The sequence below is a fragment of the Odocoileus virginianus genome, chromosome 11, assembly GCF_023699985.2.
Source record: "Odocoileus virginianus isolate 20LAN1187 ecotype Illinois chromosome 11, Ovbor_1.2, whole genome shotgun sequence".
NCBI lineage: Eukaryota > Metazoa > Chordata > Mammalia > Artiodactyla > Cervidae > Odocoileus > Odocoileus virginianus.
The window spans coordinates 45,309,786-45,337,612 of record NC_069684.1 but is presented as its reverse complement, the minus strand read 5'-3'; the positions used below and the strand labels follow the sequence as shown (position 1 = coordinate 45,337,612).

General features: G+C 47.2%; 1 protein-coding gene and 1 long non-coding RNA gene across 11 annotated transcripts in view; both read right to left on the bottom strand.

Annotated features, from left to right (window-relative positions):
• The window catches only part of SDCCAG8 (SHH signaling and ciliogenesis regulator SDCCAG8), a 250,106-nt gene that overhangs the window by 4,352 nt on the left and 217,927 nt on the right, over positions 1 to 27,827 (bottom strand). For 5 of the 10 annotated variants that reach the window (XM_070474379.1, XM_070474381.1, XM_020905022.2 and 2 more), the window contains 2 exons: positions 6,139 to 6,265; positions 3,914 to 4,011 (listed from right to left, as the gene is read on the bottom strand). The exons of 1 other annotated variant lie outside the window; for it this stretch is intronic. In XM_070474379.1, coding sequence (XP_070330480.1) covers positions 3,914 to 4,011; positions 6,139 to 6,265 — 225 coding nt within the window. The remainder of the gene's footprint in view (positions 1 to 3,913; positions 4,012 to 6,138; positions 6,266 to 27,827) is intronic. 4 more of the 10 variants (XM_070474375.1, XM_070474376.1, XM_070474377.1 and 1 more) reach the window with 4 other exon arrangements.
• Positions 23,989 to 27,784, bottom strand: LOC139037514 (uncharacterized). Its single transcript, XR_011490378.1, has 3 exons — positions 27,559 to 27,784; positions 26,388 to 26,556; positions 23,989 to 24,854 (listed from the first exon to the last, which is right to left on the bottom strand). It is a non-coding gene; the product is annotated as an uncharacterized lncRNA (long non-coding RNA).

The following is a 27,827-nucleotide window of genomic DNA, read 5'->3' as shown; positions in this document are numbered from 1 at the left end:
TGTGGCAGGCAGAGTTCAAGCTCGATTCTCCCTGAACTCTGGGGCCTGGGTTTGCTGCCTCTGGGCTCCAACGCTGGAAAAGAACTGCAGAAGCCAGAAGACAGCACCGGTAGAGGCAGGACAGACCTTCTTGCAGAAAGAAGGAGAACACAGTGATTCCTTAGCTTCCTGGAAAACAGCACCTCGATGTGGACTTGAGACATGGGGGGAAGGCAGAGGACCCCACGCACGGACAGGAGTGGTCAGGTGGGCGGACCCACTAGCCAATGACTGGCATCTGCTCGCCATCTCTTCCCCAGAGCACACTCCAACACATATGACGGTTCCTGCCACAGTCCGCAGGATCCCGACTTTGTCATCCTCCAGCTTTCTTGAATCCCATGAGTCATGAGAAACTTCCCGGGCACATGGGCAGGGGTCTGTGTTTTGTACGAACCGTGTTTCCATGGTAAATAGATTTTTAAGAATTTCCCAAAGGACAGACAGTGTCACCAACAGCAGAGAGTGGAGCCTCTGGCTGCCTCATGTTTGAAAGCGTTAAAAATAAAGACAACATTGACATTTGGGGTTGTAATGTGACGGAATTACAGTCTTTTAAAGGCAAGAACCACTTATCTACACTGCATGTAATATTCAGTGTTTTGTTCACTTGTCTAATTGGATTAAAATATTTAGCTCCCTTTAAAATCTTGATTGTGAATTTATATTGCAAAATGTAATGTCTGACTCGGGAAGCAATAAGTGGAGCAAATGTATCTGAAGCAATGTTAAATTCAATGTATTTTTCTTCCATAAGTCTTATTCTGAAATTATTCACTCTTGGACAAAGTGAACTGTTAGCAGAAGAGCAAGTTTGGCTTCAATAAAGCTGTATGCACTTTTCAATATTAATTACACACAGGGCCTTCAGTTGAAAAAAAGAAAAAGTTAAACTATGCTATTTGAGTTGCTTGAGGAAGCTTTCCTGAGGGTCACAAGACCCCTGTGTTAGAAATGTGGCACCAGGGGGTCTTACGTCATTCTTTTACAACACTCAGGCAGCAGGGAGTTAATGACATTTTAGCTGCATATGTTCAAGTTTATTTAAAAAAATATGCAAGTCACTTCGGTTGACAGTGTCTTGTACACAGTTTTGAAAGAATCAGGGCAAACTTTAACAGAGTCAGTTTTTATTTGAAAAATATTTTCTGGGAATGTATCAGTGTTTATTTTTGAGACTGACAATTCGGGTGAAAATCAGGATAAAAACAAAAAAACAACAATTTGGTTGAAATCAAATTGTTTGTTTTCATCTATTTAGAATTCTTTCCAAAAAAATCTTGGTTCAGGAGGAGGCTTTTTAATTTATTTTATTCAGTGTATTTGCTGTTCTATCAAGCACCATCTGTCCTGCAGGTAGCTAGCTTCGTGGAAGTGCTGATTTAACTGGGTGAAGCCCCCCCGGGCTCAAGGAAGGCCCGCCACAGACTCTGTGGACACCTCCAAGTCTCTGCTGGGTGACCCTCCGGCTTGGTTTGCAGGCACTCAGGGTAGCTGAGCGACTCTCACTGGAGCTCACATTTCTGAGGAGCCCCTCCCTTTCCTTCAGGCCACAAATGGGCCTTTCCTCCCTTTGTCATCATCTGTTGTCTTTGTTTCTTGTGCTCCTTTGGTGTAGCGAGATAATGTCCGTGATTTTGAATATAATCACATATGTCTGCTGGATCCATACACAAGTTTAAATCAAATTAGAAAGGAAATTCACTGCCAAAAATGCTCAAAAGTCATAGGGCCAACTGATTAATCATCCATCAGTCAGCTTCAGATGCTGTTTTCTAAACTGTGTAAGTGACACATCTAAAGGGACTACAAAGACCTCTCTCCCAGACTGAACGCTGAGGATGGAGTCAAGCAGTCTGTTGGGACAGAGCTATCAGAGAATGCGCATCGGCTGAAACCATACCCACCACCAGAGAGAGATACAAATAAAATAAGCTTGGTATAAATGACTTCCTCTAAGTGGACAGATAATTTCCATCCTCTCCCATCTCTCAGATGCCATTCTCCCCAAGAAAAGACTCTAATTTCCTTACCAGCTGGAGCCACCCTTCCTGGCCAGATGTTAGAGCCCCAGGCCCTGGGTCACAGACCTCTGACCCAGCTCCCAGCTGTCAGCCCTTGCCAGAACTCCTCTGGGACCCAAGTTCCACATACTAGACACCCCCCTCCACCCCCAAACAACCATAAGCACTACCACAGAGCCAGCCCTCTACTATCCCTGAAAAGAACAGAAGAGAATCGTGTTTGCAGTGTAAAGCTGGGTTAGTGTTTGCACATCTCTTATTTCTCCCAGAGAACTAACATGGCATTTCATGATGTTTCAAAAGCTATTTCTCCAGAAGTTTTTTTCTCCAAGAGTGAAGCAGGAGATTCATAAAGCTATTGTTTTTCATCAGTCCTAAACTAAGAACAAGTCAGAAAAGCAGCCTTGAACTTGGTGATCAGCAGACTGAACCACGTCCATTGGGTAAGCCACAGGGCTGGCCTAGCTCTTGCTGGACTGGCCACCACAGGTCAGCAGCCTTTCAGGGGATATAGGAACTCTCACGGCCAGAAAATGTCACAGCGGCAGTTAGGACTGTGACCATTGGCCAGGCGTGTTGTGCATGTTTCAGAAGTTAAGCAGAAACAATTCAGAATAATAAAGCCTTCTGAATAGGCTAGATGTTTCCTGTCGGAGGCCACAGGCCAACCCGGACTTGTCATCTGCTTCAGAGCACGGGACCGAGGCATAGGAGCAAATTGGAGGGATGTGACTCAGCTTTAGAGCAGCTGCCCAGGCCAGAAAATAGCCATTCTCTTGTGATAATTCAATGGATTGAGATTTTTAGAGGCTGACGTGCAAAATTAACTTATTGTGCTTAATTCATCCAGGCTGGGAAAATGGAAGCCTTTAGCTAATCCACGCTGAAACCAGAGATAAACCAGAGGACTCTCTCTGGGAGAAGGGTGGGTGTGGAGTTGGTGTGTCTGGTCACTCCAGAACCCTCAGGAGGCAGCAAGTACCCTCTGAATATCTGCTGTGGACAAACAGCATCCTCAAGACCTCATCGGAAGCTAAACGCAACAGTTCAAGTTTATTTTGGGGCAAAAACAGGTCTAAACACCACACTCGGGTACAAAGAGTAGGACTTTGATTTAGAGAGTAGAAACCTGCATGGGCTCCCGCCTTGTCTTTGAACACCAGTACTTGCTACTGAAAGCAAACATTTTCTTGACCAAATTTCCTTTGTCATGTCCACAATTAAAATAACTCCAAATGTAGTATCTGAATCTGAAAAGATCCCTTTACAGACGAGCCAGATGGGCCAGTATCAGATAGCATAGGATGTCAAATCATTTCTGTTGCTTCAGGCAAGGGGGAAAAAAAAGCTTTGCTGATTTTTCTGAAGAATTTTGAGGTTTTAGGTTTATCTTTTTTCTCTTCTTAAAATACATTTTACAAAAATTTCACAATCCATTTGGAAATTATTGGGTTTTTTAAAGCCCCGGATGAGGTTTCTAAGCATCGATGATCCGTGTTAAGGTCTAAGTGGACTGTAAGGTAGGCAGATGGGGAGTTAAAAGGCAAACCCCAGAGGATAACGATCTGGCCCAGAGTGGAGAGGAGGCTGCCACATGCTTGGAGCTTGTGTGCAAGACTCTCCACAACCCACATTCTGAAGTCCTTCTCGGCTCTCAGCGGCTGGGAGCTCCACTCATGCCCTGAGTTCCGCCAGCTGCCTGGAGGCCCAATGGCCCCAAGCTTCGGCTGGCACCACCCAGGCCCCCCACTTCGAGGGCCACCCAGTGCTCCCCCGACCCCACCTTGAGGACCTGCCCAGAAAGCTGAGTTCTGGTCGTGGTTGGGCCACACAAGTGCAGGATGAGGTACCTGGGCACGTCGGAGGAGCTGGGTGACAGGAGTGCACGTCGTTCCATGGCTGCTGCCCCACAGGATCTCCGCCCGACCTGTGCTTCTCCCGGGACCTTCTCCAGTTTGAGGAAGAGAGAGGAAAAGAAAAACCCTGACATTTCTTCCGCCTGCAATATACCAGACAGCCTGCCACGCACCTCACAGCTGCCCTCATTTATTTTCCAGCGTCCCTCTGAGTTAGGCTGGTATGGTACCCACTTTGCAGATGTGGACACTGAGGCTTAGAAGAGACTTCAACTTGTTCAGGCCCTAGTGACATGGATACACCCTGGGCTCATCCTCTGTTCCTTCTGCCTCCCAACACTTTCAGAGGCTCTCAATCCCTAGTGTCTTCCAGAATTATCCAAACAGCTTGTTAAGATGCAGATTCCTGGGCCCTGCTCCCAGAGATGCTGTCTGGTGTGTGTGAGGAGAGGCCCTGGGACCCATGTTCCTTTATTTACAGGTTGACAAGCATCCTGGATGACTGTGTGACTGTAGGGCGTGCAGAGCAGCCTCCTGGGAGCAGGCAGTGCAGGTGTTTCTCCAGCCCAGGGCCTGAGCTCAGGGGCTGGTTCCTGGGGGTGCTCACTCACTCTCTGTGGAACCACTGAGGACTCTGCAGAGGGGTCTGGTGGGCTGAGTGGGAAAAATCTCTCAGAGGACAGTGGCTCCTCAATACCCTGCCCAGAAATGGTATGGTAAGGGTAAGGTAATGCCCAGAAAGGGTATTTGGGCTCGTGGTCATTTTGGAAATAGAATGAGACGACTTCTCATCATTTTCATTTCCAGATGCATTTTTCCCATTAATCATTCTGAGCACTTGCTGGGTGGCGTCCCCCAGGCACTTGTGGAGCACCCAGGCGCACTCCTGATCAGAGACTGAGGCCTCGGCCAGCCCATGGACCACCTCCTCATCCTAACTGACTACTCAATGGGGTAAAAAGCCCAGCCTCTTAGACAGGAAGAGAAGCAATGTAGGAAAAGAAGGTTTCATTCCATCCTCCAACTTCATTGTCCCTGCTGCTGGCCACAGACCTAACCTGAGCAGGGGAAGTCTGGATCACGGAGTCAGACTTCAGCTCCGTTTTCAGTGTCCCTACTTGCTAGCTATATGCGCTTGTTTGAGTCTCAGTTTCCCTATCTGTAAGACAGAGACAATAATCAATCTTGCAGGTGTGTTCAAGGATAGGGGGAGTTAATGTGTGTTATCTAGGTAACATTCCCACACCCTCTGCAAGCACTCCAGACATTAGCTCAATTACCAGCTGTTTTAAAACAAGACTCCTACATTCTGTTCACAAGGACTCCCCTAGTTGGGAGCACGCCTTTCCTCCACCAATTCAAACTACACACACCCTCCAGGGGCAGTTCAAAGCCAATCTCCTCCAGAAAGGCTCCTGACCACTGCAGCCCCCCACTCTCCCACTGCCTGCACCCCTCAGCGGGGGTGCCCTCACGGTGCTGCCCTGTCTGGCTGGGTGCTTCACTGTGGGTCTGCTCTCCTGTGCAAACTTTAGCTCCCGAAAAAGGACAGATTCAGGGCTCACACCTCCCTTCACTGTGCCCAGAACAGTCTTCAGGGTCTCCCTCCCAGCTTATTCACTAACCCATGTGACCCCTGGGAATTTCAGCCTAGTAAGACAAATGGAGAGAGTAGCATGGAAGCATATACACCACCACATGTAAAAGAGATAGCCAGTGGGAATCAGCTGGATGACTTGGGGAACTCAAACGGAGGTTCTGTAACAACCTAGAGGTGTGGGAAGGGGTGGGAGGTAGGAGGAAGGTTCAAGAGGGAAGGGACATATGTGTAGTTTGTTAGTCGCTCAATCGTGTCCAGCTCTTTTGCGACCCCATGGACTGTAGCCTGCCAGGCTCCTCTGTCCATGGAGTTCTCCAGGCAAGAATACTGGAGTGGGTAGCCATTCTCTCCTCCGGGGCGGGGCTTCCCAACCCAGGGATTGAACCCAGGTCTCCTGCATCGCAGATTTTTTTTTTTTTTTTAACCATCTGAGCCACCAGGGAAGCCCAGTATACATATGTATACTTATGGTTAATTCATGCCGATTTATGGCAGAAACCAAAGCAATATTGTAAAACAATTATCCTCCCATTAAAAGTAAATTTTTTAAAAAGGGATAAGGAAAACACCATGTGCACCCCAGTGTGTTCTCTGGTGGGTGAGGTGCCATGCACGGTACCTGGGATCTCAGATGTCCCACCTCTTCCGACAGGCTCTGTCTCTCCAGCAGAAGCTGGTTCTGCTTGTTGAGGAGCTGCACCAGCTGCTGGGCCGTGGCCTGGCTGTGCTTGTCTAGCTGCTTCAGCCTGGAGAAAAATCCACCCCAGAATTAGAGATGGGTTCTGAGGACTGGGGGACAAAAATTTCCACTTGCTCCCTGTATTCCCCTGCTCTGGGTGTGGGAGGGACGCTCCTGACAGTGAACAAGCTGGAGGTCAGATGCACTTGGACGCCCTTCTTCAGGGGAATGGAATTGTATCAAATGTGAAAGGGAATTGCGAGTCTTTACCGTGAGTTGTTATTTAGGGAGCACACAGATAAAACTGAAGAAAAACTCAAACCTTAAACTCACAGAGCTCAAAGATGAGGGGGCCTGAGTGCCTCCATTGTTCAGGGGAAACGTCTCTGGCAGGCTGGAGCAGACGGCCGGCCCCGGCTGGGGATGTGGGTGAGGGAAGGCGGAAACACTGAACTAAGGGTTTTCCATTATTAATCACTCAGTCAATCACGAGCTCCGGCATCGCTGACCAGATGTCTTTAAAGATCCTATATTTGTCATTCTGCTGATGGACTCTCCTCTCCAGACTTGCTAATTCACTCAAACTATTATCCACATTTGTCCAAAGACAGCTTCCTACAACCAGTAGCACACTCACCCGTGGAAATGTAGGCCTTGGATTAAATTTAGACTTGAACAACTACCAAGAACGGGTCTGTGAAGAAGTTGGGTAGATCATATGCCCTTCCTCACGGTCCTCATGGACCAAAAGCACCAGCAGTGAAATTAAGTTCTATTTTCATAAGAAAACTCCAGGCTACATATCCCACATTGAGTCAAGAAATTCAAAGACTGTTTTGCAGACACTGGGCTCAACCCGCCCTCAGTTCAAGCTCTCCGACGGCTGCATTTTGTGGAGAGGGGGCGGGGGCGGGGGCGGGGAGCTTGGAGCACAACTGAACATCTGTGAGGACAGACATTCAGGACTCAGGGAGCGGTGGGCAGACTTGTTTGCTAAAAGTGACTCAGCATCTGGAGACAGGTAAACCTAAAACTGCACCCTGGGAAACCTAACAGTGGTCCAGTACTTCACAGGCTGGCCTCAGATTCCTCTGCCTCCTGCATCCCTCCTCACTTTCCAGGTGGCATCTACTGCCTGACCTGCCCTCTTCTCGAGCTCCAGGCGGCTGTTCAAGCTGCCCCACCAGGCACACTTACTGCACCCCAGTCCACACCCCTGCACTCTCCTAAGAACACTCCGTGCTCCGGGTTTCAGTCACACCCGGTTTTCTACCACCCCTCCTCCAAATTCTACATTGCAAGGATGAGAGGTCTGAACTGGAGATACTGGGGCAGGCGTCTAGCAGGCACTGAACATGCTTTCCTGGTAGAGGCCAGCTCTGACCATGCCCACAAGCCTATGCACCACCCCCTGCCCATGGCTGCTTCTGCAGAAAGCAAGGACTAAGGACAAGGCTTAGTTCTTCCTTCCTGTGTTTGTAGCTGCCTAGGACCAGGTTCCCCTGATGGCTCAGATGGTAAAGAAACTGCCTGCAAAGGAGGAGACCCAGGTTTGATCCCTGGGTCATGAAGATCCTTTGGAGAAGGAAATGACAACCCACTCCAGTATTCTTGCCTGGAGAATCTCATGGACAGAGGAGCCTGGCAGGCTGCAGTCTATAGGGTCACAAAGTCAGATATGACTGAGCAACTAACACACAAAATACTTAAAAGGGGTTTTCCAGGTGGTGTTAGTGGTAAAGAATCCACCTGCCAAGGCAGGAGATGTAAGAGATGTGGGTTTGATCCCTGGGTTGGGAAGATCCCCTGGAGGAGGGCATGGCAACCCACTCTAGTCAGTATTCTTGCCTGGGGAATCCCATGGACAGAGGAGCCTGGCGGGCTACAGACCATAGGATTGCAAAGAGTCAGACATGACTGAAGCGAGTTAGCACGCACGCACACAGGACCAGGTTTGGGCTTCCCTGGTGGGTCAGACAGAAAAGAATCCACCTGCAGTGCAGGCGACCTGGGTTTGATCCCTGGGTTGGGAAGATCCCCTGGAGAAGGGAATGTCTACCCACTCCAGCATTCTTGCCTGGAGAATCCCATGGACAGAGGAGCCTGGCAGGCTACAGTCAATGGGGTCGCAGAGAGTCAGACACGACTGAGTGACTAACACTTCCACCTTCACTTTAGGACCAGGTTCAGGGTCTCCCTTGCCCAGAGCCTGGGCGACAGTCTGGTCCTGTCCAGCCATTCATTGCATCTGTACTGTATCAATTACAATACCCACCTCCCTTGCACCCATTACTCTCCCCCTAATATGGGAGGAGAGAAAAAGAAGTTCCCATGGCATTGCAACTTTGGAAAGCCCAATCTGCCCCTACTGCCACTGACCATGCTGTTTATGTGGAGGAATTTTCCCTGAGAACAGAGTCTCCAAACTACCCCATTGGCATCAGACCAAACCAAAGTTTTCCTCTATAGCATCCTCAGCATGGAGAGGCTGGGAGAAGCAAGGACATTCCAGGGAGCAGAGAAGTCAGGCCAGGTGGCTTCAGGAGGTGGGGAGCCTGGGAAAGGGAGGAACTATGCCCAGGCTCATCCAGCAGCTGATCTGAGTAGTGACTCTGCTTTCTAGCCCTGGAGTGGGTACTGTTGAAGATACAGAGATGTTGAGAACAGCCTTTTCCCTTAGGAAGCAAACAATCTAACGCTTTGACATTTAAATCAGGCAAGCAAAAAAAATCCTCATTTGCAGTGAAGCTCTGTAAACCCACCAGGTGTAGGTGACTTTCCCCTTCCAATCAAGTCTCAGGTGTAGAGAGCGCCACAGACTAACAGTTACTGAGGTAGTAGCCCATTGGCGTGACGTTTGCTTAGAACAAATCAAACAGAAACATGTGACAAGTAGATGATACCATCAAGGCTTAAGGTCAAGAAAGGTCCAGGAGTGGCCACCTTCTATGACGTCCCTTGCTCTGTGAATTGATCAATGAGATAATATTTGGGCTAACAGTTGGGTTTGGTGTGCGGTTTTGGGCTCCTGAAAAGAGTGGCTGCCTGATCCAGGGCTCTGGGATCAGCCAAAGCCTGTTTTCACAGCATAAACAGCCAGCCATGGGCTGGCCACACCATTCACTGCCAGAAATGGGATTGGTTCCTGCCTAGACCCTCCTCCAAAGGAGCCCTCAGAAGAACCTAGATGAGGCTCAGCTGGCCGTGTTCTGCAAACTGTGGGCCTTGGATCCCTGCAGCAGTTACCCAGGAGCTCAGGCCCCACCTAGACCAGGTCAATCAAGTCCCAGCTGTGAGCCTTGCATCAGCATGAAACCAGTTGCCCAGGGTTTTCCTGAAGGAAAGTGAAAGTGTTGGTCACTCAGTCGTGTCCAACTCTTTGTGACCCCAAGGACTGTAGCCCACCAGGCTCCTCTGTCCGTGGAATTCTCCAGTCAAGAATACAGGAGTGGGTTGCTATTTCCTTCTCCAGGGGATCTTCCCAACCTAGGGATTGAACGTGGGTCTCCCACATTGCAGGCAGACTCTTTACTGACTGAACCACCAGGGAAGACCTTCCTTCCTGCAGAAGCACAACTGATAAAAGGAGTAAGACCTGTGGGAAAGTCCTGCCTTCCCTCCAGGAGGCTGAAGCCTCACTAGCTTCACAGCTGAAGAGCCAAGGATGGATTTACTGTGACTCCACTCGAACTCCTCTAAGGAGGCCCTTTAAAAAATATGCTCCCTCTTTTTTCAGTCAGCCTCTATCATGCCACTTTACTACATCGATAAAGTCAATCACAAACTCAGAAAAAGTAAAACCAACAAAACCCAAACTCACATTTGTTGGAAAAAAAAAAAAAAAGCCACAATCCAGATTTTACATAAAAAGGACTTCGTTAAGGAAATATATTAATATTTCAATGGTAGCCCTCTCAAGGGCTATTTTGAATATTGGGAAAACAGATTTTTTTTTTTAATTGAATAGTTCTTTTTTGTAACTGCTCTCCCCAAACACTGTACAACCCAGCCTACACTATTCACGAATGCTTTATTACTGTCAGTTAGAAGAGACTTCTTGGGGTGTCCTATTGGCACATGCACTATCTTTTATTTTCTGTGGTGGCTGCTGCTCTCATTTTTGTTGTCCTAAGTTCATGTCTTCATCCAATCACAGCTGCAGCCACCACCACTAAAAACAGCTAACATTTGCTGAGCCTCTGAGCTCATCCCTCCATTAAATCTCACTACAGTCCTAAGAGGTATGGCCAGGATTATCATCTCATTTTACAGATGAGAAAACTGAAACTGACAGGTTCAATTAACTTGCACGAAGTCACACAGCAAATAAATGGCAGGCTACGGAGGCAAAGCTAGGCCGAGTGCAGGTGTTCCTAACCACCATTAAAGGCTGGTTAATTCAGTGAGTTAACTCAGCAAACCAAACAACCCTTGGTAAACAGTTCTCATGACGTCAAGAGTTACAAAAAATTCCTTGCCTTAGGGGTTTCCCTACTAACTTTGGAGACAGAACAGGTGCCGCACTGAGAGGACCACCAGGGCATAAAAGCACAGGGTTAACAGGGTAAGTGTGAGACCCAGGAAGGCTTGTGCCTGCTCAGGAAAGACCATCGTCATCACCATCGTCTACTGAGTGCTTACGTCTGCTACGTGCTTATCATTTATTAACTTCTTAGTGCTCGTGACAACTTCAAGAAACAGGAACTGTTGTTATCCCCACTTTAAGGATGAGGAAACTGAGTTGTATACAACTAGTCCAAAGTTACTTGGATAGGATATAGGATATAGCACTATATCAGGATATAGTCCTGGATATAGGGCAGGAAATAGGGCCAGTTCAAGGTCACTCGGCTGGCAAGTTGGGATGTGCAAAGATGAACGGTGTTGGTCTGGCAGGGGCCAGGGCGGGGCCTTCCACATGGGAGGTGGTGCTGCAAAGACAAGGGCGGGCAGTGTGGCTTGACCAGAGGCTGTGGGCTGCTCAGAGGGAGGGAATGCTGGACCCAGTAACGCTCTGACCTAAACTAACAAATATGGATGCTGTTCTTCAGACAATGGCATTGCCATCTACCAAAGGAGAATGGGAGGAGGTGCACGGTCAGGCTGAGGTCCTGTGAGACACCCACTCACCCACCCAGCAGGGATTCAGCGTGGGGTCTGAGGAAGGGTCCGGCTGGATCTTTAGCTGTGCCAATCAAACCCACCGAGAGGTGAGGCCATGAACGTGCTGGGAAAGCCTGGTGTTCAAGTTTGTTAAAGGACCATCATCCCATTCTACAGATGAGAAAACTGAAAATGACAGGGCTCAATTAACTTGCACAAAGTCACGCAGGGAATAAGTGGTAGAGCATGGAGGCAAAGTTTGGCCGAGTACAGGTGTTCTTAACCACCATTACTGGTTGGTTAATCCAGTGAGTTGACTCAGCAAACCAACCAACCCTCGGGATACAGTTCTCATGATGTCAAGAGTTAGAGTAGGCTGGGCCCACTGTACCGCCTGCTGGCCAAGAACCTCTGCTGCAGAAAGAGGAAACACAGCCAGGCCCGGGTCTTGGGGAACAGCCGCCTGTCAAGGCTGAGGGCACGGAGCCAGAGGACACTGACGGGTGAGGGGAGTGAGGATGAAGGCTGGGAGATGGGAGAGGCGCCCAGGAGGGGCACAGCAGCTGGTAAGTGTCCCCTCCCTTCAGTAGGAGGCTGTGGCAGAAGCCGATTACAGGCACGGGGAAGAGGTGATTACCCTAGACAGGGGCTTGGCTGAGCACAAGGTGGCAAGAGAGCGAGCTGGGGATGGAGAGGCTTGAGCCGGTGGGCGGGATGTGCTGGAGGAGAGAAAAGACATCTTAACACAAAGGCAGCTGGGCTTTTGGAGGCAGGAAGGCACCCGGGGAAGCAGGTGGCCCTCCTCCTGGAGGCAGAGGAAGCAGGCAAGGTAAGCCTGAGCCTGAGAGGCCTGCTCAGTGGCCTCCTTATTCCACCCCAGGTAAAGAGCCGAGAGAACAGGCAGCTCAACGGGAGATCTCTGAAGGGTGGGGGAGCTGGTCGTGGCAGGGTCACCTGAAGGGGTGCCTCCTCAGGTGGACACAGGCCTCCTGGTCTGCCCTCTGGATGATCTCACCCCCTCGCCAGCCTCTGGGGTCAGCGGCCCCCAGACACCCTTCTGCTCCTTCCACCTACAAGCTGTGGGCCCCCTCTGCCTGGACTAGGACTCCTCAAAGTCCTCAAAGGGCTGGAAATGACTTGTTTTCAATGTTCAGGTCTCAGCATAGTTGTCCTTCTGAGAGTTTGCAATTTCATGTTCCGTTTAGGCCCCTGGTTTTGAGCCATCCCCTCTACCAGGCGTGGAGTAATTAAAGGAGAGAGGAGGGCTGCCCTCAGGGACCTGTGGAGGAGCTTTCAGCCAGAAGCCCCTCCTGCAAGGAGAAGCCAACAGCTTGCCAACCACGCAGAGGTTTTATACAGCAGGAAGGAGAGCGGAACTTTCAGCTTTCCAAGCTCAGTCCCTAAGTTGGATGTTCCTTTTTAAGGTTTGGCCTTTCCAGGTGCTTCAGTGGTAAGGAGTCCACCTGAAGTACAGGAGACATGGGCTCAACCCCTGGGTAGAGAAGACCCCTGAAGAAGGAAATGGCTGCTGCTGCTGCTGAGTCGCTTCAGTCGTGTCCGAGCCTGTGCAACCCCATAGACAGCAGCCCACCAGGCTCCCCCGTCCCTGGGATTCTCATGGCAAGAACACTGGAGTGGGTTGCCATTTCCTACTCCAATGTGTGAAAGTGAAAAGTGAAAGTGAAGTCGCTCAGTCGTGTCCAACTCGTAGCGACCCGATGGACTGCAGCCTACCAGGCTCCTCCGTCTATGGGATTTTCCAGGCAAGAGGACTGGAGTGGGGTGCCACTGCCTTCTCCAAGGAAATGGCACCCCACTCCAATATTCTTGCTGGGAAATTCCATGGACAGAGAAACCTGGCAGGCTACAGTCCATAGGGTCACAAAGAGTAGGACACGACTAATCGACTAAACAATTCCCATTGCCTGTACCTCATCTCCAGGACAGGCAGGTATCCCCTCCTCTCCCAGAGACCCCCAGGATGTGCCCACTGTCTGTACAGTACTGTCCCAGTGCCCAGCGGAGCTGCAGCCAGGCCAAGCTATCCCTTCTCTCGAAGCCCCAGAGCTCCCCTTGCCTCACAGGGCGGGGACCACAAGGAAGGACACTTCCAGGCTACTCTGCGCCCAGGCCAGGGCCACCATCCTGACCTCAGGTATAGGGTCCATTTCCTCAAGGACCTGTCACCACTGGGCAGACTGGGGCCTCTCAGAGGAGAAGAGCAGTTGTGCCCATGCTGGAGTAGCGTGCTCAGCATGCACCTGCCTGTGCCAAGGCTCCCCAGGAATTACTGGCAGGGGTGGGGGTGGGGCGATGGGGGAGGGGCCACAGTTGGGCTTCCCAGGTGGCGCTAGTGGTAAAGAACTTGCCTGCCAATGCAGGGGACATAAGAGATGAGGATTTGAACCCTGGGTAGGGAAGATCCCTGGAGGAGGGCATGGCAACCCACTCCAGTATTCTTGCCAGGAGAATCCCATGGACAAAGGAGCCTGGTAGGCTACTGTCCCTAGGGTCGCAAAAAGTCAGACATGACTAAGAGACTTAGCCTGCATATTGCAGGGGCAAGAGTTATGATGGGAACAAGAAGGCCCAGGATGCAGATACAATGAAAGGAGACTGGGACATGAGCTAGGTCCAAGCATGCTTCTATTGGTCCAACAGTGATGCTCTCTGCCACACCCCGCAGGCATGATCAGAACCAACATTTAAAAAAAAAAAAAATATGCACGACTTTAAGATAAGATGGAGCAAGTGGTGAAATACAAAACAACTTTATGGAGCTGAGTGGGCTGGGAAAAATATCTTATGCAAAACAGAAGCAGTGCAAGCTGCCAGCTCTGGTCCTGTGCTTCAGACACTCATTTGCTATGAATACTGTGAAAGCAAGTGAATACATATATTTAAATTTTTGTATGTTGTATGTGATACATACAAAATATATGCAGTGTCTAAATAAGTTATGAGGCATAATAATCAAATGAACACTTGTGAACATGGTGCCAGTGCTGTGGGGCCACTCCCTACATATTTTTCTCCAGCCCAGCTCTCTACTTACCTCAGAGGTGGCCAGTAACTTCATGCATGCATGTTTTTTGATCAGAGGTTGTAGTTTCACTCAACATTTAACCTGGGAGCTCCCTCCAAACTACAGTGGGTGGTTTTTTGTTTGTTTGTTTTTGTTTTTTGGGGTGGTCATGGTAAAATGTCTTTTGTCCTGAAATGTTTTCAGACCAGAGATAAGTGTTTTCAAAATGCTCAGACCCACAGTTTCCCTGGGAGAGGGGCTTCCTCATGTAAATGAAGAGCAAATTTTCAACTAACATATGAATTTCAAAGGTGCACGTACTGTGACTGTAAAATGTGACTCAGTTCTCTACTCTTCCCAGTTGTTGTTCAGTCATTGTCTTGTCTGGCTCTTTGTGACCCCATGGACTGCAGCCCACCAGGCTTCTCTGTAAATGGAATTTTTCAGGCAGGAACACTGGAGTGGGTTACCATTTCCTTCTCCAGGCGACCTTCCCAACACAGGGACTGAACTCATGTCTCCTGCATTGGCAGGAGGATTCTTTACAACTGAACCACCTGGGAAGCCCCAGTAGAGTGCTCTAATATTTACTATACTCAAGGAATACTGTACTCATTAGCTAAATCAATTCTCATAACAATCCTACACAGTATGCATTATCATCATCTGTATTTTGTGCATGAGAAAAGCAAGGCACAGTGAAGTAGTCATTTGCCCAAGTTCAGACAACCAGAGGGCTTCCCTCATAGCTCAGTTGGCAAAGAATCTGCCTGCAGTGCAGGAGACCCGGGTTCGATTCCTGAGTTGGGAAGATCCCCTGGAGAAGGAAATGGCAACCCATTCCAGTATTCTTGCCTGGAGAATCCCAGGGACAGAGGAGTCTGGAAGGCTACAGTCCATGGGGGTCACAAGAGTTGGACATGACTTAAGTGACTAAACCACCACCACCAGACAACCAGAAGTGGGTAGAGTCAGGATTAACGAGCCACAAATGACATGCTCTTCCCTCTGTGCCCCTCTCACACGGAGGGGACCACCCCGCGTCACTTGCCTCTGAGTCTTCCTTGCCTCCTTCCTCTCTGCCCACGTTGATTCTGATCAGTCCCTAAACCCAAATCCCTCTACAGCTTGTTCTATCTCATGCAGCTTATCCCCACTTACTACAGTCATTGCTGGTCTGCCTCTCCCACTGAACAATGAGTACTTTCTAAGACAGGAACGGGATCTTATTCAGCTCTCCAACTCCAGCACTTAGCAAGGTGCTGGATACATGTGTCAGAAGCAAACCACTTACCAGTAGAAAATTTTTATGCCAAATATAATAACTGTAATTTCATCTACAGTGTGAGTACACTTTAATATTTAATAACTTTGTTGCTGCAAAGACATAACATGTAAAACAAATAATTTTAGGTATGCTATTCAAATTTGTCACTTAAAGGAATCCTAGAAGAGATGTATGAGTACTGCACTTGGAAACAGGAGGCATGGGTTCAAAATCCCATCACAAACTACCTATTTCACTTGGGCATGTAAAATAGGCTTGTCCTCTCTCAACCTCAGGTTCTCCACTTTTAAAACTGAGCAAGGAATACCTCCTGATCTCCTGAATCACAAACACTGGGGATGCAGCCAAGCAATATATGTTTTAATAAGCCTTCTGGGTGATTCTGATCAATTCTCAAGTTTAAGAACCACGGGTATGCTATAATTCACAGTATCAGTCACATACAAAATGACTTCTTCTGGAGAATAACTTTTTGTGTGAGGCTCCAGTTTAATCATCAAAGCAGCCCATGTATAAATGAAAACTATCCCAGTCTACTCCTAAGTTTTGCTGTCAGTCATACAAACTTAAGCAAATCGTGTGATCACTTTGGATCTCAATTTCCTCACATATGTAATGACAGAATAAGCTAGAAATAGATCAGCAAACTTCACACCACAGGCCAAATTCAGCCTGGTCCACTGTCTGTTTTTGTACAGCCTGTACGTTAAGAATATTTTTAATATACATTTTTAAATGACTGAAAAAAAAAAGAAAAAGAAAACCAATATTTTGTGACATGAACATCCAATGAAATTCAACTTTCAGTGCCCCTAAATAAGCTTTCATTGAAGCACAGCCACGCTCATCACTCGTGTATTGTCTACAGACAGTGACTACAGAGCTGGGGAGTTGCGACAGAGCCCATATGGCCACAGAGCCTAAAATATTTATTACTTGACCCTCTAGAAAAAAAGTTTGCCAGCCCCTGGGCAGGAAGATGACCAAGTTCTCTTTGAATTCCAAACTTCGAAGATCCTATGGCTTTACAGAATTTTACTGTGTGCCTGTCTTCAAATACTGCCGGCTATGTAGTCGGAACAGTACACCTAGGTTGCCCAAGTCAAAGTTTTGAAAACCCAATTACCCTAATTACTGCTCTAGGTAATTAATTTGGTGAATAAACCATATTAATTTAAAGTTGTACACTTTGTTCCAGTGCTTAAAAATTGCTGCCACATTTTATGAAATTCCCTTTCATTACTGTGGCCATACAGAATCAGTGAGAATAAGCCGTGTGCTCAGGAAGCTGGAACACATTCTAGCCAGTTATCCTCACTTAGAAAATTAAGGCAGTTTCTATGGCTGGTTTGCTGTTTAAATATCCTTTGCTCAAATCTACCCTTTTCAATAACGATGTCAGTGGAGAAATTCATTCTAATGGTCATGCAATTCTGGAGAGAGTTTACATTTCTGATAAAGACAATTTACATTCCTGTAAGGCCCCCCACTTACTTGTTTCGTTGCTGGCTCTGTGGTAAAGAGCCCGCCTGCCAGTGCAGGAGACACAAGTTGGATCCCTAGGTTGAGAAGTTCCCCTAGAGTAGGAAATGGCAACACACTCCATGGGTTGGAGAACCTCATGGACAGAGGAACCTAGCGGAATACGGTCCATGGAGCCTCGAGAGAGTCAGGCATGACTTAGCAACTAAACAACAACAGGATTCCCTTTAATTTTTCATTCTCTCTAATTTCCAATGAGCCTTGGGAGCCTGTGGAGTAAAGCAGGTGGTAGCTTAGGACAGCAATGAGGAAAAGAGCCCTGCTCTTCTCTCCAAAAGGGTCAGGTCATGTTAGACGTGAGAGGCACCCTAAGAGGCCATTCAGTCCTGCCCATTATGCTGAATCTGAGGCCCAGAGAGTACAAGTGACTTATCCAAGGTCACAGACTGTCTAGAATCAATCTGGGACTGAAACCCCTATCTCTTGACTCCAGATCCAGTGCTTGGCAGCATTTCAAAACCCCCTTTTTTGAAAGGTCTGGCTTCTATTCCATACTAAAAGATATGGATTTTAGGTAAGGACCTTAGAAAGGTGACACGCTGGACAAGGCACTGAGAAACGGCTGACACTCCAAGTTTTACCGCCAGGGCTGGGGAGAAGAAGGCATTCTCTAGCTCAGTGCTCTCCCAACGAGCTCAGTGAAGAGAACTGAGAACTTCGGATTTTGCAGTCTTTTTTCACTTCCCCTCCGTTGCAGACTGATACTTTTGTGATAAACAATAAAAATGCTGGTGTACTACCTAATTGTGATAACAGTTTCTAAACATTCTCCATCTCTGTTCTTAACTCCCTGTCTGGGACCCACACCTACCTAGTCCACAGCCTGGCACTGGCATGAAGTAGGCAGGAACCAGAGGCCGAAAGCTCCAAAACCAGCCCAGACAACTCCTTGGGGGCCGCTCCGGTGCCACAGGACCCTGGGCAAGCCTGAGATGAGCACTCAGAGGGCCCTGGCATTGCCCTGGAGCCCCTGACAGTGCTGCCGGCTCTCTGCTGAACCAACTGCTTAGAACACAGCTGCCTTTGCAAAGGAGGCGCAATTTCCCCTCAGGTCAGTTAGGAACATCTGCCGGGTGGCAACCTTTAAGTCTTAAAGTGCATGTGCTATCTGACCAGGCTAAGCTCGTAAATCCCTTGGAGGGCTGAGCCTCATAAGGAATCCACAACAGAGAAACAGCGGGCATAGGAGCTGACATGGCAAGAATCTCACACTCTGACGAACCCAGGACACCATTTGCCTTAAGTCTCAGATACCCTGAATCAGTTCTTTATAAAGCAAGAGCAGGGTCATGGTAAGCACCACCCCATTGTGCAAAGAAAAAACAGGACAGAGGATTGAAAACTGTTGAAAATCACAACCCTTGCAGAGTTGAATCCAGGCAGGCCACTTAAAAGTAACAGCAGAAAAGCCCAGCCCAGGTTGGGTGCATGAGACAAGTGCTCGGGCCTGGTGCACTGGGAAGACCCAGAGGGAGCGGGTGGAGAGGGAGGTGGGAGGGGGGACCGGGATGGGGAATGCATGTGAATCCATGGCTAATTCATTTCAGTGTATGACAAAAACTACTGTAATGATGTAAAGTAATTAGCCTCCAACTAATAAAAATAAATGGAAAAAAAAATAAAATAAAAAAAAAGTAAAAACTAAAAAAAAAAAAAAAGAAAAGCCCACACCACCTGTCCTGCCACACTTGGCCTAAACCCAAGCCTGAGCACTCTCTTTTCAAAAATGAGTTATTTAGAAATCATTCCATACTTAGGAAAAGTTGCACAGTGTGGCATTTTCAGAAGATTCTGTTCTAAGGGGATCCTCCTGGTGCCCCCTGAGTGGTCCTGGAGTGTTAGGTTCCACATTGCAGTGAGGATCTTTCTGGTCCTTTCATGCTGGACAGCCCCACCCTTGAGGCAGTCAGACTGGTCACAGAGGTATGATGCAATGAGAGTGAGCCCACGGCGGCTAAGCAACCGGATTCAGTCACCACGGCGCACTTAGTGGCACACGTTTAATTAGGTTTTAATGCAAGTAATTTGATAAGTACTCCTGGCCATCCACTACGGAACTGTCAATGCTGAGAGCTTTTTTATTTAGCGTCTCTTCCATCTACACTGAGGCAGCCTCCCCGCTGACCCTTGTCAAAGAACCCCATCTGCTGGTTGCCACGGTAACTGAAGGCGACCAATTGAGCTGAACAGAGTGACTCAGAAATAAAATCTGCGGCCAAAGGAATTCTGCTAAGAGTAATAAATCATTAGTAAAAGGGGATCCTCCACACAGTGAAGAGTGTTGGGATAATATGATGGCATAACACTTCCAGCTAGAAGGTCCATGGCAGATCAGAGTGGTTAGCCTTGCCGGAGGGTTCATGTGGTTGTTAGTGGGCTCAAGCAGCAGAGAAGTCAGATCCTGCCCATTTATGCACCATCCTGGGGGAGAAGGAACCAACTACATCAATTGTTCCATGTCCGGGCTGCAAAATTCTGAATTTTAAGAAGTGGCAAGAGAACCAGTCCAGGCTTCCAACACTCCATACTTTTTTTTTTTAAAGTAGCACAAGTAAACAAAATGCCCCATGTAGCTCATGTGGCCTTGAGGAAGATGGCAGAGAGAACAAACACTGAGATTGCTTTGGAATAAAAATGTCTAGCACCATCTCTTTGTCATCAATCAACTTTTAGGTGCTCCAAGCAGAAGTCATCTGTGTGAACAAAACATGCAGTCCTTGAAATAGCAAGGGAGATGGGATTCAACTTAGAGGGTTGACGGTATCACCACAGGATGGTCTCAGAGAGGGTCGGGGCTCTGAATAAGATGGGCAGAAGAGAAAGGAAAGGAGAGGCCTTGTGGAGGGTGGGGGGGCAGTACTCTGGGTGACAAGAGGCGGCACACTGCAGGCCCCCTGCAGTGGGCACAGAGTTGTACCTGAGTCCCACTAGGAATCTCTACAGCCCACAGTGCCCAGATTTTAAGAAAAAACCCCAGACACACTAAATCATCCATCCAGCATTTAATCTGCAGATGGCAGTTCCTAAGTGGTTGTGGTGCGAGAAGCAAGGTTAAGGGCAGCAGACATCACTGCCCTGACAGCCAATGACCACAGGGGATGACGGGCTCCAGGACACAGAGACAGCAGGGGTGTGTGCTGGGGGATGGAGGTGGGGGTGGTCCGGCAGCCTTATCCCGCTGTGCTGCTCAGGCTGTACCCCACCCCTAAGTGGGCAGGATACTGACATCTTCCCAAGCCCTAACCCCCAGAGTGATGGGAGGACTATGGATCCTAAGTCGTGAACCCCAGAGATAATTTCCTGCTTTAGAAAAGAGCAACTGCCAAAGAGAAGGTAGGTCCCCCTCGCCCCCCTCCCATCCTAGATGTCACCAATAAAAGGCTTCATCTTAGAGTTTTAGTGAGATTCCGTAGATGGCTTTAGGAGCGGCTGTGCACGCGAATCCCAGGGACGGGGGAGCCTGGTGGGCTGCCGTCTATGGGGTCGCACAGAGTCGGACACGACTGAAGCGACTTAGCAGCAGCAATGCACACCAGGGACGAGACTTTTCCAGCGCCTCGCCCGTCCCAAGAGCCCACCAGGCAAAGCCTTCCGGGCCACGGCGCTTCTGGGAGCCGCCAGCCCGGGTCCCACCCAGCGCCGGGCAATGGTGTTTCTGCGGGTCGGCGGTGCTCCACGAGCGCCTCTGGCGCCCCACACCTGCGCTCGGGCGCCCGCGGAGGGCAGAGCGGCCTCCCGCTCCGGCTCCCGCCGCGGCCGCAGTGGGCCCCGCGCAGCCCAGCGGCTCGCCCTCCCCGCGGTTCGGCCGGGTCCGGGGATGGGGGCCCGCGTGCTCCGGCCGGCCGGCCGCGGGCGGGGCGGGGAGGGGCGGGGCGGGACGGGGGAGGCCCGCTGGCCAGCATCTGGCTCCGGAGGCTCCGCGGGGGCTCGCAAGGCCTCTGGACTTTGGCAGAAGGAGAGGATTAAGCTGAGATGGCAGTTGAAGGAGGGAAACGGATGAAAGCTTCATTAACTCCAAGCTCACGTCCCAATTTCTTTCCCTTGAGAAGCAATGTGAAGAAAGTTTCCTTGTGATGGGAAAGTGCTGAGTGATTGTGTTTGCTTTTCTTGCATTCAATTCCTTATTTGTAAACAATAACAAAAATCAATCAGTTTGCTGATCATGGGGGACTCAAATTTTAATTAAACAGGAGAAAAACTTGCTAATAGAGATGCTGAAGAAATACTGCAACTCATTTTAATATCTATGTTAGTGATTAAGCTTCTCACGTGACTTAATTGAAACTGGCAAATATCTTAAAGAAATGGAAATTTAAAAGGTGCTGGATATGATATGTCTTTAATTTTCCCCTGTTCTCGTCCAATAACTAAACTGACTTTTATGATCAACCCTAAAATGTGCCATAGAAAACAGGACTTTTAAAAATGATTTTATGATTCCATAAAAATATCTTTAGTCCTGCTTGATGACACAGTTGTTCATGGCTGAATTCCCTCTCCCTTCTTACAAAGTTACCATTAGTTTCACTTCTAAAACCCTACTTCCAATTCTTTGTCTCTGCTCACTCTCCCGAATTCTCCTCCATATTTCAATTCCCAGACACTCTTGAACTTTGCACATGCTGCCAGTTTGAGCCTGCACAGAATAATCAGTATATTAATTCCACTCAAAGACAGTGAGATTTTTCTAACACAATCTGCCCAACCTGAACTCTTTCCTTCAGAAACACTTTGCCTTTAAAAAGAAACTCCCAGCATGAACCTCATAAGAAGCGACATGTAACAGACAGTGCATGTGGCGCTGGGCGTGCAGCTCAGAATTAAAAGAGAATTTTTTACTTTGTTTCTTTGGTGCCATGTGCATAATGTACATGTGGACGAAACTGACATCAGACATTTAAAAGCAAAAAAGAGTGGGGGGAGGGGGATGTGATGGTGGAGGGAAAGAAAGAAAATATGTTGATAAAAACAGTAACTTCTGTTAATCTACATTTTTCAGTTACTGTCTTAATTAAGAATGTTAGGAAATATGTTGCAGTTTAATTGCATTGTTTCAAGAAATTCTAATGCTGACAAATTTGGGACCAGGGTACACTTGGATGGTAAAAGGAATTGAAGTGGTAGTTTCTTCCAGTTGGTAGATAATCAAAATTATGCTTTCCACAAACAACCCCCATGCCCTTGATCCTAAATTCAGAAGACAGAGTAAGAATAGCCTAATACTGTGTTCAGTATGAAATGAGTTATGAAAAAAAAAAAGAATGTTTTTAATCTATATATATGAGATAGGAATAATTTTTTAGTATAAATGAAAAAAATTCACACAAAAAATGTAATAGCACTTCATCTGAAATTTCTGGGTAACATTATTATCCCTGTAGAAAATAGCTATTTAGGAAAAAGTTGGTAACAATCTTCAAATTATTCTCTGATGACCTCGAGACATTAAAAACCAAATGCCTCAGCCACAAGTACATAAACATAATGACAGTTTGAAAACATTCAGATGTCAGATTGCTGCGTCCTTTTCCTCTACTGCAGCCCAGTCACACAAGCTCTAAGCTTCGTTTCTTTTGGAGTGGAGGGAAGACTGTATCATCACAAAGCAAAATAAATTAGAATGTATTTTCCTTGCTCAGTGTTCCTGTGATAGAAGTTGTAGAAGCAAGGTAACTTTCCATTTCCTACAGTATACCACAGCCCACTCAGTTTTAACCTGGATATTAACATTTCTTACTTGATCCCATTTTCTGGGACCTGTGCAGTTGAGCTCACTGCCTCTGAGAAGGGAAGTGGGGGCTCAAACCCTAACGAAGGTGTTGATGTTCAGTGCCCTCCAGTCCCTAGGGTGCAGCACCAACTAGCACCAACCAGACCAGCGACCTCCACTGACCCAACTACTTCATTCAAACCGGTTTGATGATTTGGTGAGACAAACTGACCAATTGTTTGACTGCACTGACTATTCATTTCACCTTCCATTAACCATGATTTATGGTACACCTAGAGTCTCAGGGTTCACATCCCCCTTGGAGGAGGCGGGCCTAACTTTTCTAGCAGCTAAAGATACTTGCACTGTATGTGCAATGGCCCTGGAATGAGAATAAAATAAGATCTGTTTGGCCTAAAACGTAGCTGAAATGTCCAAAGAGCTTGGGGCAGAGAACCAGCTCAAAAGCTCTGCTCTCACTGGGAGGTCTCATGGCTCCTTCTGCCTCAGCCTCTCAGAACAAGAATGGTCAGAGGACTTGTCCACGGCCAAAATACTGCCAACACGCTGCCATTCTCTGTGTCTCAATTCTTAAACTTTCATTTACTCTTTGTATTAGAGAATAGAATCCCAAGGTCTCAAAATGCGGGGTAAATGGCATGTGTGACCTCAAATTCCAGAGTCTTCAATGCTATGGAATTAATATAATTTTTTTCCTGTCTCACAGGAAGGCCAAAATAGTGAAGGACGCATCTCTGGTGTGCTCAACACCTGCAGCTGCCTGGCCAAGAAATGAAGCATTTTCCATCTTTGGGGGTTTCTGGAAATTCTGGTGGTCGAAAACATTCCCCCCAGTAGCTGGGCAACCTTCCCAGAGAGGCCTTTGTCGGGCAGCGCTGGAGGCCGGTGTGCGGCGCCCGGACCCCTGCGGAGGGCGGCGGCGGCGGACACTGCGCTGAGCAGCCCCTGAGCATCGGGCATCGTTAATCACCAGATCAGACAGCGAGAGGAAAGTTCAGGCAGGACGCAGAGGCGGGGAGAACTCCCGAGTGTAATTAGACGTTGAAAAGTTCTGAGTCAATTCTCAGAGTTTAGAGAACATTAAAAGAAGAATACACAATACTGGGGTGGGGGTGGGGGGCAGGACTGGAGATAGGGAGCAGTACGCGCCCGAGGGCCAATTGCCTCTCCAGCAGCGGCAAGGCTGTTCCTGGGCTCGCAGGACCATTTGTTCCATTACACAATCTCCTGAAGCCATTTAGAGAGAGCTCAAACAACTGCCTGTACCAACGCGACACATGGCTTCCCATCCCGACTCTTTGCTAATCCAGACGCTCCAACCATCTTTCTTTAAGATGCCATATGGTTGGCAGAAGCCTGTAGATCTAACAGCACATCTGCTTGTGCGTTTCTTCTTTCCTCCATCCCCCCAACAAAAGAAGGATAGAGAGACAGACCAAGAGGAGGGCATGCGTGTGTACCTCTGCCTATGTCGTTATTTCCTTTTATGGACTCTAACTAAATAAAACTATCATGGGGATGATTGCAGTTATTCAGGGCTGAATCAGTTTTTACTAGACAACATGGCGATCTCTTTGCTTGTCAATGATTTAAATCAAGATTAGAAAAACAAAGGATGGATGATCCACTTTCTCCAAAAGGGTGATTATTGGAAAAACCACTTCAAAGCTCTCCCTCCTGGAATCCTTGCGAAGCTTTCTTGCCGAAAGGGAGGGACAGCACCCTTGCCTGAAGCAATTTATCCTCTTCTTTTCGGTCAAGGAAGACAGACAAGCTGAGAAACTAGCAGATACCCAGAGCCTGCTTTGTTAGCAAGCACGCGCGGCTGTATGCTAATGAGTCGGCACCGACACACGCTGCTTTTTTGGTATGATGAGCAAAGATTGTTGACACTGTTGAAATCCTGGCTCTCCTGGCCTGTGAGCACACGGGCTGCCTCCTTGGAATCTGGCCCCCAGTAAGACAGGCTGCAAAAAAATAATACATTTTCTACTCTCCTGATGACTGAAATCTGGCCATTTGCGACTTAGAGCAGTTGGGCAGGGGGGAGGGGACGTTAGAAAAACACTCTAAAAGATTCTATCAAGCTGGGAATCACAAAGACACAGGTGAAATGTATGGGTTTCTTTTCAACTAAAAGTGAAACCTTGTAGACACATGTTGAGTGATCAAGGCCAGCAAACCCCTGAAAAGTGAAGGTGAGGGGCTGTTACTGTAGCCTTAGCCACACGGGGTGGCTGGGACATTCCCACCACCCTGGGCAGAAGGCACTCTGCAGATGAGACCACAGTGCTAATGGCACCATCTCAGTTACAGGAGAAAAGCTAAGTGTCTGATTTTCTTGTAAATCTCTCTGACCCATTTGTCAGTTGACCATACATTGTTTTCCAAGTCTGTGGAAATATAAGGTGGGAAAAAGCAAAGCAGATATTCCATTGTTGCAAAAGTACAACTTTTTTTTTTTTTTAAGTCAAGGAAGAGTGGGGGAAACTACATCTTTTGATTGCTGAGCATGAAATACCCCTTTGCCTGCCAAGAAACTCTAGGGTGGGTATTATTATTTGCAGTTTAGCTAGATAAGAAGACTATTAACACTTAGAATTACAGACAAAGAAGCAAAAGATCCCCAAACTTCAGCAAAGCTATGCAGCTAGGAATTGCCAAACTCAAAAGCCCATGCCTGTCTCACTTACAGACCCACGTGTGCAACTACATTTATACACCACGTGTGCAACTACATTTATACACCCAAGCATTACCTCATGGATATGCCCAGGGTCACGTATGCCAGTCTAAGCAGATCACTCTTAGCTGGTGAGCAAAATGCCAGTTAGTTATTCAGGCAATTAGTATTCAGGCAAGGGGACCAAAGAGTAAATTCCATTTACTTGTAATTTACAACATGAATATAGATTCATGTAACTGAAATGCAAAAATATGCGACATTACTAAAAAAAACTTTGAACATTGTAATAAAAATATTAGAATTTATTTATTCAAAAAGTATGCTCTTTAAATTATTCACCTTGAGGACAGCACATGCATTTCAATAACACTGCCATCACCTAGGACCTGCTGCTATGTTCCTTCATAGGTACATGTCACTAAGGCCTAGGGCTTAGTGGATACACATGTAGGTTTGTAAATGAGTGCATATTAAGTACATTTCATCAAAATCATTTGTTTTAATAAAATACATGCAGTCTATGAAGCTTGGCATGCTGCAGTCCACAGGGTCACAAAGACTCGGACATGACTTTGCGACTAAACAACATGCTGTACTAATTAATGATGACACAACAGCTCAGAGAAGATATTGAGCCTAATTCTACTATCAACAGAGACAATAAACTATCATTACAATTCAATTATTATCATTGAGATATGGCTATGTAGAAAGATGGGTTTAAATTTTTAAAAAATATGTTGAAATCTGAACACGATCCTAGGTGAGTTCTTCTAAACCTGTTTCACGTCTAATATAAAATGATACTACCTACCTCACAGGATTGTGGTGAGAATTAGAGATAGCCTGTAAAGTGTCTGGTACTTTGTAGATTCTCAAGAAATAAAAATACAATCATTATTGTTATTGTTTTCAATAGAAGGTTTCAGACCATATAGAAACTGCTTTCACATACATTAGTGCATCCAACTCTGAAAACAGCCCTGGAATGTAAGAAGTTTTTCTTCTGTTAGTGAATGAAATAGCTGAAATTTGAAAATAAAATAACTAAATCAATAATGTGAGCTATTATTAATTATTTGTTGAGCCCTTTCGGTATGCAGTTACTGTGATAAGTGGTTTTCTAGCCATTTTCGATCATAACAGCAACCCTTTGAGGAAGATATTACTGGTACTCTTATAATTCTCATTTTATAGACAAGAAAGTGAGGCTAAGCGATGCTGCCAATATCTTGCCTGGTAAGTGGCAGAGCTGGAACACAATCCCAGGTCTGTCTTCTAAACCCATGATACTAACAATAGCTATAAAACACTGAAGGCAGGACTAAAAACCAGATTTCTCTGTTTAAAACCCATGGCCCTTTTGTCTGTAATCATATAGTCCTTGGGTGGGATTTACCTAATGCTACTGCACATGTGACAAGGAAATTTCCTAGTACAAAAATCCTTGTCCTTACCAAATTTCCCTGTATGCTAACAAATTCTATAGTGTCCATGGTTCAGGTGTCATAAACAGTGCATGCTCACACAGAGCCTGAATTCTGGGTGCTCCCTACAGCACTGTGAAACATTAAAGCAGTGTTCTTTGATAAGATGGAAGGACGTGACATATGCATCTGAATGCATCACACATATAAACACACGCCAACAAAGCTGTCATTATAGTCATTATATATTTGGAAACTAATTTAATATCACTGAAATTGTCAGAAAATTTTTTATCAAGATAATAGTTGTTCAATAAAAATGAACTGTCAACAGAAGCCTTCCAAATCAAAATTACGTGGGGGTACTGGAATATTCTGTTTCTGACCAGATACTGACCTGAAGAAATGGGAGCTGATGCAACTAAAATTTGGATTTATGGTTCACATATGTGCTTTACCAGACAACCCTCTTCAAATAAAGCCGTGGAGCTGCTCTCATGAGCTCCCTCCTTGCTTCTGATGGAGTGGGAAACGGGCTCTCACCTCAGGCAGGCTCACCTTGACCCCTCTGGTCTCTTCCTCCTCATGTCTGTCTCCTTTATCTCACTGGGCATGAACTGATTTCTGTAAGTCAAGTTTCCCCACTGGTTCTCTCCTCTATTACCAGAGCTTCCATGCTCCTAATTTCAAGACTGACTTCAACTCGGTTCAAAGTGGGACAGGATTTAAAAAAAAAAAACCAAATTCATAAATCTTTGATCACATTTTTAGTTGATGGTCGATAACAGTTTCCGGGCGGGGTGGGGGGGGGGGGTTCCCAGCACATG